General features: G+C 33.0%; 1 protein-coding gene across 1 annotated transcript in view; it reads left to right on the forward strand.

The window, feature by feature from the left end:
* LOC143233827 (putative ATP-dependent RNA helicase DDX23) overlaps window positions 1-10460 on the forward strand; it is a 76102-nt gene extending 65642 nt beyond the window's left edge. The window contains exons 14-17 of the mRNA XM_076470552.1: window positions 2456-2607; window positions 3315-3423; window positions 7710-7884; window positions 10060-10460. Of these exons, the coding sequence (XP_076326667.1) occupies window positions 2456-2607; window positions 3315-3423; window positions 7710-7884; window positions 10060-10283 (660 nt within the window). The 3' untranslated portion in view covers window positions 10284-10460. The remainder of the gene's footprint in view (window positions 1-2455; window positions 2608-3314; window positions 3424-7709; window positions 7885-10059) is intronic.
* The last annotated feature ends 2102 nt before the right edge of the window (window positions 10461-12562 follow it).

Consider the following 12562-nt stretch of genomic DNA (forward strand, 5'->3'; position numbering starts at 1 on the left):
GATGACACTGTTGGTTCATCACCATGTGCCTAACCTGTCTTTGTTACTCGACATACCTTTGGAGACCATAGCCTTCCATGTTTCCTTGGGTCATAGCATCACTGTTTGTTCTTTCTACCTGTCGCCTGTAAAGACCCATGATCATTAAACAGTTGCTGTCTTCAATTTTAATCCTGGGGAACTTTAATGAACATTATACCCTCTGGTGAAGTGCTGATATTGATGTGAGATTTTGCTCTCTGATGGCTAGGAAGTAGCTGATACTGTAGGATTGCTGCTACTTTAGGTGAAAGTTTTTTCCAGGTACCTAGGACTTCTGCTTCATTCTCCACCTTCGTAGCTATCAAGACTTGGACAGAGGGATCCCCTCTTTCATTTTGAGCTGATTCTCTCCATGACTATAATCATCCCTTTATTACTGGTGGAACTCAAACTGGCCCTTCGTCAGTCTGGCAGTACATCAGTCAGACCTGGTGATGTACACTATGAGATGCTGCACCATCTATCTCCTGCTTTTGTTGCTATCCTTCTGGTTGTTTTTAACTGGATCTGGCAGGAGAATGTTTTACTTGATGCCTAGTGCCAAGCTATTGTCCTCCCTTTCTCTAAGCCTGGGAAGGATCTCAAGATTCCATCAAACTACAGTCCAATTACTTTAATGAGCTGTCTCTGTAAGACCTTAGAGAGAATGGTTAATGCTCGTCTTGTTTGGTTCCCCAAATCAAACAACCTCTCTCTCCCACCCAGTGTGGGTTCCAATGACAGCACTCCACCATGTACCACCTTATTCGACTTGAAATGTCAGTCAGAAAGCCTTTCTCAAACGACAACATCTTGTATCAATATTCTTTGACATTGAGAAGGCTTATGATGCAACATGCAGGTACAGCATTTTGTGAGACCTCCATTTATATGGATTACATGACAATTTGCCCATTTTTATTAAAATATTTTTAATGGACAGGCAGTTCCAAGTTTGGGTTTGGTACTTTCCAGTTCTTTTCTTCAGGAACTTGGAGTCTGTCTGGGTAGTAGTTAGAGTGTCACACTTTTTCAGTATAAAGATTAATGTCATCACTTAACAACTCCCTCTTACTGTTGCAAAAGTCGACGACTTTCACATCTCACATCAGTTGTCGAACATGAGGTATATTGAGCAGCAACTACAGACTGCCCTCAATCATTTACTGAAGTGGACAAAAGCAAACAGTTTTAGCTTCTCTTACTCTCTAAAACCGTTTTTATGCATTTTTGCCACCAACCAGGTATTAACCTTGATTCTGAACTCCATATCAGTAAAGTTTTGCAACATGTGTTCCCTGAGACAAAGTTCTTAGGGCTTATCTTTGATCATAAGCTGACTTTATACCACACATCAAGCAGCTACACAACAAATTTGCAAAGAGCACTGAACATCACCTGTGTCCTATCTTCCACCACTTGGGGAGCAGATTAAACAGTAATAGTTTCCAAAAAAAGGTACAAAAAATAAAGTGGAAAAAAAAAGAAAAGCTCTTTTCATGACTCTTGAAAATGGAGATTCAAATGTTAATAAACTCAGCCATTGTTCCCTGGCTAAAATATTTTCTAAATATCATCTTGTGTACTATGTGTGTTACTGCTATTATACAAATACTTTTGGAAATTGTTTGGATTGGCCTCATTGCTAAATATTTTGGAGGCAATCTTTTGATTTTGTGGGACATTTGGTACGGTAAATGAAATATTGTAATTTGTTATTATTTTGTTTCTTTGTTTTCTTGTGTTTTTCAGATCTGAAGTGAATAAAATTAAGCAACTGGTTTATGATTTAATTTTAATCATCACACCTTGTATGACTGATGTGTGACAGCACTTTGACAACAAGTAAAATATTCAGAACAATTGTAATTTTAAATATTTAAACCATATAAATATGTATCATATTCTATAAAAAAAAAGGGATATTTTAGTGCATTTATTATAATTATTATATTCAAAAGTCTTTTTCAAAACATTATTCTAGATTAAAATGAGGTATTTTTCAAAGCATTTATAATTATTATTCTAAAGAAGAGTGTGGTGTTTTTCAAAACATTTGTTATCATTATTCTAGGTAAGAATGAGATTTTCTAAATGACCAAGCACAACTTGTGTTTTTTGTCAGTTTTTTATTTTTAAATTATGTTTGATAATTGATATTGGTGTGTATTTCACCATTATCTGAATTATTTTACCTAGCTTAGAATAATGATTTGTATGTGTGTGCTTTTGATTAGTAACATATGTTTTAAGTTTTTCTAGCTTCTCCATCTTGTAATTTCAAGTTATATTACAGTAGCTTCATGCTTTTTCTCACCATGTGTTTATCTGATTACTCAAAACATAAGTTTTGTTTTTCAGATTATGTTTGTACCAATGTGATTGTATTTTTGTTACAGTTATATCTCTATATCCATATATTTATAATATTTAGACAGTTATGTTTACGGCTACTATGCCTCCAGCTGTGGAGAGGCTTGCTAGATCTTACCTGAGGCGACCTGCTGTAGTGTACATAGGATCAGCTGGCAAGCCAACAGAGCGTACAGAACAGATAGTGTACATGGTAACAGAAGCCCAGAAAAGGTACCTTTTTCCTATTTTGCATTCAAGTTTCCAGAATAAAACTATTTTCATTCAGGATTAGTTGGTTGAAATTGAAATACACTTACAGTTTTTATTTAATGTAGTTGGTGAGATATTTTGATACTACAGACAAATGTATAAAGTTGTTTTAAATGGATTTTTTTTTCTTGGATGCTCTTTTGCTGTTAGGGGAATGTGAAAAAGGTAATTTTTACTATATCTTAACTGTATGCCACCCCATATGGTGCACATAATGCCTAAGGACAAAATTGCACCACTGAGTGTCTTTTTTGAAGTTGCATAAGTGTATTGTTTTACAATGAAATATAAAGTACTTTGCAAACTTAGTATTGTATGAAGTGATACATGAAATTTTGGAATCAGAACTGCTAGTTCTAAGTTGAAAAAGGTTGTGACCTGTTCACTGCTCTGTAGGACTGAACAGGCTCTGATATTTGATTGTTTCAAATAATCCAAAAATCATTATTTTTGATGTAAATATTTTGATAGCTTAATCTCACAAGCAGGATGAGTTGGTTATGCTCTGATGTGATGTAAGAATGGTCAAGCATGTATTATTTATAGATATGTAATCAGGTATGAGAAATTAAAATCACAATTTAGCTTGATGAAATTTTTTTTTAAGTGTTTCTGAGAGTGATGTTAACTTCTGCTATGTCATCATTAATGCAGTTTTTATTTCTCAGGAAAAAGCTTTTGGAGATTTTGGGAAAGGGTGTGGAGCCTCCAGTTATCATATTTGTGAATCAAAAGAAAGGAGCAGATGTTCTGGCTAAAGGCTTGGAGAAGATGGGAGTAAGTTACTGCATTTACATGTTCATTAACAATTCTGATTACACCCTGAACTGCTGAAGTTATGACATTCCCCAACTCTATGCCTTTAGCTAATAATTGGGTAGTTATGTGATATCATCAGAAAAAAAAATCCATATTAAAGAAGTGTGCTTCATGAATGCAACTGTAACATTAACAAGATACATATAAACTTAATCAAGTGTGTGATAGGTATGTAATTTTCACTTATTTTGCAAAGTATAACCTAGCAGAAAAACATTGTTATAAAAATATAGCAATTCAAAAGTTGTGGTGCATTTAAATATACGTCACAAGAACAAAAAAAAAACTATATATACATTGCTGACCAAAATCGTAAGGCCAATGAACATAGAGAAAAAATATGTATTTTGCATTCTTAGACTCAACCACTTATTTGAGTACAGCTTCGAAAGACGAAAATAAGAAAAGGGAAAATAAAAAAAAAATTATTTTTTTTAGCACTTAATAGGGAAAATGTGAACACTATGAAATGAGCCTAAATACCAGCTGGTCAAAAGTTTAAGACTATACCAAAAAGAAGTCCTAAACAGGGTAGGAAATGCCCAACAAGAAGTCTCAGTAGTGAGTTGCACAGCCATCATTATGAATAACTTCAAACATTCACTTTGGCATGGTCGATATAAGCATTTGCAGAAGGCTGGCTGGAATGTTATTCCAAGTGGTGAAGATGGCTTCACCAAGATCATGCACTGTTTGGAATTGACATCCATTTCTATAAACTTCCCTTGCCATCCACCCCCAAACAATGGGGTTCAGTACAGGTGAACATGCTGAATGGTCCAAAAGAATCACGTTATTCACCATGAAAAAGTCCTTTGTCCTATGGGCATTGTGGTTTGAAGCATTGTACTGCTGAAAGATTCAGTAATTTCCACACAGTCAAGGGCCTTCAGTCAATAAGGATGCTCACTCCAACACGCCAGCTGCTGTTTGATGCCCCTGTATAACCTGAAGCTCCATTGTTCCATGGAAGGAGAAAGCACCCCAGATCATGATGGAACCTCCTCCACTGTGTTGTGTAGAAAATGTCTCTGGTGAGATATCCTTAACGTGCCAATAACATTGGGAGCCATCTGGACCATCCAGGTTAAATGTTTTCTCATCAGAGAACAAAACCTTCCACTTTGATGCATCCCATGTTTGGTGCTTCTGAGCAAAGTTTAACTGAGCTGTTTTGTGGTGTGGACGGAGGCATGGCCTTTGAAGACATTTACAGTTTTTAAAGCCTTTCTCTCGAAGGTGCCGTCTTATTGTTTTTGAGCTGCATTCTGCATCCGTAAGGGCCTTAATCTGGTTCGACAGTCGGCTGGTGTCTTGCCAGACAACCCATCGAATTCTCCTGCTTAACGCCAGCGAAATTTTCTTGGGCTGACCACCTGAAATTCTCGTTCCGTATCCCTCCTGGTCTTTTAAGAAATTTGCAACAACAGTTTTACTACACCCAATTTCACCAGCGATGGCACGTTGAGAGAGACCGTGCTTTTGCAGCTTGACAATTTTGCCACATTCAAACTCTGTCAACGTTTTAACCTTTGCCATGTTTTTACCCAATGTAACTTAGGAGATGTCAGTGGGAGATGTTAACAATGCTAATGCTTGAACACAAATGACTAAATTTCATTACATGTTTACGAATTAAAGCTTTGTTTCAGCATGGTCTTAAACTTTTGACTAGTTAGCATTTAGGCTAATTTCATAGTGTACACATTTACCCTGTAAAATGCTAAAAAAGTTTTTTATTTTTATTTTCTCTTCTCATGGTCATCTTTTGAAGCTGTACTCAAACAAGTGGTTGAGTCTAACAATGCAAAATGCTTATTTTGTTTATGTTCATTGGCCTTAAGATTTTGCTCAGCAGTGTGTGTGTGTGTGTATAGTTTTGGTAAAGAAATAAAAAAAAAAAAGAAGAAAATATTAATGTTCAAAAATATGTTTAGATATGCAAGGTAAAATATTCTTTATAAAATAGCAAATCCATGCTCTCCTTACAAAATTCCACCTGTTATTTCTTACTGCCAACTACTCATGTTTCCTAGAGCAAAGGTATTGAAAGCAGTATACAAATATGTAATTAATATCATTTGAGTATTTCTTTCATTGTATATTTTTTTCTATATGATAAATTTTTCCTCTTTACCTAACATATTTGTACATTTTACAACAAAACTTCAGAATTACGATGAGATTGAGGAACATAATATTTCGCTTTTAAATATGTGAAATATAAGTGCCAGCAATTAGTGTTCTTTTATAACTTAAACATTTTTCTCATCTTTTTATTAATCTTGTAACTTTTCATAACATAGAAATATACTCAGTTGTGTATCACTTTATTAACCCTATCATCACAGGCCAAACTTTTATTCAACAAATATTTTGCAAATAGATGTCAATAAGTTTGGTGTCAAATTGCAGATTATAATTAAATTTTAGTATTGCATATGAGTTTAATTTTATAGTCTAAAAGTAAATATTATAAGAACACACATAGATATAAATTTTTGTATGTTACATGGTATGTTGAATGAAGCATTAGTTCAAATCATATGTTTGTGATTTCCAAATACAAAGTGTATAGTTTCAAACAAATTAGGAATTCAAATTACTGACATTGAGAAGCTAGAATACAAAATAAGAACCTCATATCCTTCTATTTGTTCAGATAAGGCCTACGTACTGAATTAAACATTGTGGACCCACTCACCTCTTTACGTTTTGGAAATAGTCGTTTATATACACTTCAACATATGACATGTAATTAACCAATCAAAAGCTTAGAGTTTCTTTGTGGCTTTCTTAGCCATGTTAAAGTGTTAGAAAGCTATTCTGCTCTTTTGATTCAAGCAGGTAGGTTGTCTTTAGTGTGCTCAGAATTACATAATTTTTTTAGACAAAATATAGTTTAGTTAGTAAGCTTCATAAATTTTAGTGGAATTCTGTGGTACTAATATAGTTATTTTTAATTATTTGGTTATTTTAAACATGCATAGAAAACATAAAAAAAAAAAATTGCATCCTCTGTTTGCAAAATCTCAAAAGGCTTGGCAAGCTACAGCAAGCAGCAAACAAGTGAAAGGTCTAGTAACTAAAGGATATAATTGTTTGCTTTACTTCTTTGATTACTGTTTTATGGTTTAAGAAAAATAAGTTCTGAGAATTGACTTCTAAATAGTAATAATCTGTATACATATATATTATGTATTGTAACTGAAATATGATTGTATTTTATGAAATGCTACTCCACTAAAACACAACCAAGGTAGTTCTCTTTGTAAAGACTAAAAGTCAGTTTTATATTATTGGTTATGGTAACGTAAGTACACATCCATCTCGTCAAAACAAATTAGGTAACTTTAGCCAGGTACAACTGGAAGGTCAGTATAATAAAAATAGATATATAAATATATAACATCATGAAATTTAAGCTATTTAGACTGAACATTGTGTTTTTGTGTTGTAATATGTAATTATTCTAAAATGAAAAAGCATAATTTGTATTTATCTCCTATTTTTGTGTGATAGTTAAAAAATCACTCAAATTGACAAACCCCAGCTGACTTAGGTAGAGAAAATAACAGATAAAATATAAAATTTTATTGAAATTAAACATTTGAAATATGTTTAGGGTGTTTTAGAGGTTCCACAAATAATATTTAAGATTTTTGTGATGAAAAATAGTTTTTAATCACAACATGAAAATCACCTTGCATTTGGACGGCTAATGAAACACCATTTTCACAAGCAAATATTTAATAAAAATATTTCATTGAAAAATCTGATTTTGTGAACAAAAGATTTGCACTCTTTACTAAAGGTCTTCATAAAGTTAAGGTACACATACTGCACAAAAAGTTATAGTATAAATATTTAACTTGTGTTTATTATACTGAGCCTATTGCAACAGTTTTTAATGATCAAGTGTGTAAACAGATTATCACTGGGCAACAAAAAAGGCCCATCATGTCCTGTTGTTTAAGATGCTTGAGTAACAATCTGAAGGTTGTGGGTTCAAACATCCCCACCCTTTCAACTGTGGAGGTTATTATAAACTCAATGCTCAATCTCTTTATTCATTTGTAAAAAGAGTAGCCCAAGAGTTGGCAGTGAGTGGTGTTCACTAGCTGCCTTACCTTTGGTCTATCAGTGCTAAATTAGGGACAGCTAGTGCAGTTATATAATCCTCATGTGACTTTTCTGCAAAATTAAAAAAGTAAATAAAAATAACTTTTTTTTTTTTTTTTCAGTTTAATGCGTGTACACTGCATGGTGGAAAGGGCCAGGAACAGAGAGAATTTGCCCTTGCCAGCCTCAAAAGTGGAGCTAAAGATATTTTGGTTGCTACAGATGTTGCTGGGCGTGGTATTGATATTCGTAATGTTTCTCTGGTTATTAACTACGATATGGCTAAGACTATTGAAGGTAAGACTATCTTCTAATCTTTTTCTGCACATTAGTTCTCTTCAGCATATTTCCATATGCTGTTACCATTTGTGATTGAACCAAATTAAGTTAACTGATACATGTGTGGAGGACGAGTAAACCTGTGTATGGTACTTGATATTCATCTGAATTTTTTGTACTATGACTGTATGTATATAATATAAAAGTTATTTTAGAATCAAACTGTACATAATGTTTTATATATTTATTTATTTCATTTTAAAGTTTTGTTTTTTATTTAAGAGACTAAAATTACTAGCCTTTTGTGGAAGTCTTTTAAAAAAAAACAATTGGAGGATGTAGTTTTAAACCAAAAAATAGTGCATTGCTCAACTTACTATTCCTATGTCAACTATATGCACAGAAATATATTACTCTTGAACTTTATAAATGCACATGCACGCATGCATACATGAGCTAAACAAATTCCCAAAACAGCATATCTAGTGTACCTATAAACTGTCATATTACTTATTATTATTATGCATGCAGTTTTTTCTTTCTTGGAGTTCAAGGTAAAAATGTGCATATTTTTATTTGCATTTTGTGACAGCTCATTAGTTTCAATTGATGGTAAATATCAATGCATGACTTATGCAGAATGGAATGGAAATGTCAAAGATACAAATAATTATTTATATTGAACTTTCTTCCTAGCTTTTATATAATGCAAGACAACTTGTTTTAACTAGATAAAATTGATAAACTAGATAAATGATTTCATAATATTGAATATTTTAAGAAACATAGAAATACACAGTGTTAACCAGTACTGAAATTTCACACCTCCAACTTGTAATTGATCTATCTTCATTAAAGTTAGCAGGTGATACTTGTGTTACACTGTTCATAAGGGTCAGTAGCTACCTTAAGAATCTCTTGGACTTTCAAACAGTAATGGTTTATGTGGTCATTTTAGCTGTGAAACAATTATAAAATACAAACAACTGGATGATAAAGGGTAGAATCAGTGACATATTAAATTGTCTTTAGTCCTGTGTTCCAGTGCACTTGTTTGGCAATGTCTGATATAGAAAAAACAGATTTTTGTTTCTTAAGTTTATGAACAGAAAATAAATATCAAGAGATTTCTTTTTGTAAATGACAGCACAACAAATGTTCATAGATGGCATTGTTGATTTTTTTTTTTATGATTCATGTAAGTGCAGAAATGTCAGTGCTCAGAAGAGGGTTTTTGTGTATTTTTACTTTATATAAGGCATGAAGATCTTACAACATAGTATTTTAAGCCCAGTATACAGCTAGCTATACTGGGAGCTTTCCTTTTGCAATACAAATATTTTTTTTATTTGATTTATTGATAAAATGATATAACACCTCATGCCATTTTGGTCTAAATAACTTCTTTTCTATTTGGTTTGCTGATAATATCAGGTAACCTGTCATGGCATTTCAATACATATACCTTCCCTTTTCATTTTTGGTGCCAAGCACAAAGGTGCAAAAATAAATTTAAAGTTGTTCCATTGTCAGAAACAGTTTGACATTCAAAATGATCAACGCTCATCTGTAACTTTATCATGTTTGACATCAAAGTTTCTTTTTCCATTAAGGAAATAAAAATTGTATAAAGTACAATGTCAGTTAATGGTTCCCTTTTTTCTTTTGTTATTAAATTATGAATGACCTCATTAGATGCTAATTGCATACCTTGCTTTGTGGAGTGTTGTAATTGACTCATTAAAGAACTGAAAATATATAGAAAGTGGAAGTGTTCCCAATTTTAGGATCTCTTTTGTTCTTCTTTTCTGACAAAAATTCTGAAAGCAAAAAGTCCTAATACACCATCAGGTAGTTTTTAGTTAGAATACCAAAAAATTACAGAAATCAGATACATGTAGAGTAGATCATCTTTATAGTAAAATGTACAATATCAAGGTCTCTTCTAAGTATTCCTTGAGATTTAATTATTATATAAATACATTTATTCTAAGCACTTCATGAGATTTAATAATGTATAAGAATAAAGTTTCTTCTAAATATTCTTTGAGATTTCACTTCTGTCAGTTTGTATGTTGCTGTATATGACATGGGGTTGTAGCCCATGAGCTGCTCATAATGATTGGCCAGAACTCCGAATGATATTAAAGTTTTCAAGACTCTTTAAAAATATTACTTTTTGTTCCTCATTAGATTACACCCATCGTATTGGTCGAACAGGTAGAGCAGGCAAGACTGGTGTGGCCATCTCATTTTTAACAAAAGAGGATAGTAACCTATTCTATGATTTGAAACAACTAATTTTGTCAAGCCCTGTTTCTAACTGCCCACCTGAACTGGCAAACCACCCTGATGCCCAACACAAACCTGGGACGGTGGTTACTAAGAAACGAAGAGAAGAAAAGATATTTGCATAATATATCAGGAATTTGTTGATTGTCAGATTTTTGTAGCAACAAAATGCTTAGGTTATGACAAAGAAGAGTAATATGATATCTGTTTCATTCATCAAATGTGACTGTAAAGAGGTTTTCTGATACAATGTATGCTTCACTGATTTCTTGAATAGTTTAAATAAAAAATTATAAAATGTGTCCTTTTCTAGAATCTATATATTACTTGTATTACACTTGTGAATTTTAATACATTCTATAATTTTTCATTTGTTGGGCCTTTTATTTAATGTAAATAAAGAACTATAGAATTTTCAAACTTGCAAGAATACCCTAACAAATCATTTTTATTTCACTCAGTGTTAAAGTTTGAACATTTAAAACTTTTTTTATAAAATGTGTGGTTATAACTGTGGTCCTTTTAGGTAAATCAAAATTGTTAAATATATTTCATTGGTATATTTTGATTCTGAGAAAAGTTTTCAGATTCTTTGAAAAAGCCCTAGAGTGAAGAATGCCTTAGCTCTCAGGGCAAGACATTTTTATTAAAGTCCTCATTATTTATACCACATTTTCAATATTTCATGTCAATTAAAACTTAACGTAGTTGTGACATTTGTTGTTTTTTAAATTTGTTCTTGTAAAATTATGGCTTCTGTTAACCATAATTTGTGTAATTGAATTGCATTTTTTCTTATGGGATTAAACGTACTTTACATGCAAATTAACTTGCATATCCAACTAGTTAAACATGTAGCAAATAACAAACAAAAATACTAAACACAGTAATGCAATAAAATAACCCTATAACAATGTACTAAAATGAAAGCCTTTAAAATCAAAATTACATAAATGAAACGTTTAAAATCAAAATACATGTTTATCGTTCACAAGATCAGCCCTTTATTTACAATGTGCAAAAGAAGAAAAAAATATGACAAATGAAACCAAAGTAAAGGAAACTTTAAATTGCATGCTGTAAACACACAGATGAGACAAAACACTTTAAAACTGAAACAGTAGAATATGTGTACAAACATTCTGTGAGCCACATGTATACATTAAAGAAAGAAATATGTTAAGTACACAGGAATTCCCACAGAATCAATAGGACATTTTCAGTAGGTTGTTCTGGGTAGCTCTTGATCTTTTATATTCTTCACCTGCTGGAGCCCTTCAGTGGCTTTGGCTATCTTGTTTTGATATTCTGTAAAAATCCTTTTTAGAATGTTCTACCTTGGGCTCTGACCCCTTCCCTTTTGACAACCCATATCACATAAGGTGAACTCACACATAGTCATCCATAACTAGGACGTAGCTGTCAGTTGCGTTCTCATTGCATCAGTGCCTGAACAGTTCATCGGTTCCATTTTTTGAGGCTATGATAAGGAGATTGTGGAAACCAACTGTTGAGAGCAGGCATAGTGGAAGTTAAGGTTCAGAAATATAAGATGAAGTATGTTGATTGAAATTGCTAATAACCAGAGCAGAAATTAGTATGACTGTAAATCTGGTAAAGTCAAGAAAAACAAAAGTAAAGAAAGAAAAAATGTCAAGCTGATCAACCTATTCAAACAAAGGTTAGACTTCCAGCTTTTCCTTTTTTGAAAGCCATCTTCCCAGGGTGTGGAGTTCCATATAGTATCCATATCTAGGCTCTAGCTTGTGAGTGGTGCTTCTAGCACTAGACCTGAGAGTCAAACTTCGTCAAATTGGTGGTTGGGGGCTCTGAACGGCTTTCGGGTCCCATTCCACTGGCTAAAAGTGAGGAGACTATAGAAAGCAATGGTTGCTGAGCAGGCATAACCGAAGTTGGAGTTCAAAATGTAGTGGTAGTTTTCGTTTTTTCTTTTGTTTTGTATCTACGTGTAAGTAGCCAATTTGATCCTACTTAATGACCAGGAAACCTTTCCAGTATATAAAACTTTTAACACGTTTTTCTCATTCAGTATCCTGGTATATACATCTTTGGATTTGTTTCAACCTATGTTCTCACAAAAGATTAGCCCAAATTTCGTCGATGTGTTGGTTTCTCCAAATTTTTCTTTTCTCTGTGTTGGTTTGGTCCTGCACTAGACACAACTGGTTCTTTTAGAATTTTTAAAGAGAAAAGTCCTGGTTCACAAAGCTGTGTATGGTGTGGGAGATGTTCTCGCTGTCTGCACAACCTCAGGTGAGTCACGGAAATTGGTTGAAGTCAAACTGCTACTCGACTCGCTCACAGTTTCTTTTCTATTCATTGTTCTTTGGTATTATAATGTAGAAATCTTCACTAAGCAATTTCCAGTTATGTCTTTTTTGTT

This window comes from Tachypleus tridentatus, chromosome 12, assembly GCF_004210375.1.
Source record: "Tachypleus tridentatus isolate NWPU-2018 chromosome 12, ASM421037v1, whole genome shotgun sequence".
Taxonomy (NCBI): domain Eukaryota; kingdom Metazoa; phylum Arthropoda; class Merostomata; order Xiphosura; family Limulidae; genus Tachypleus; species Tachypleus tridentatus.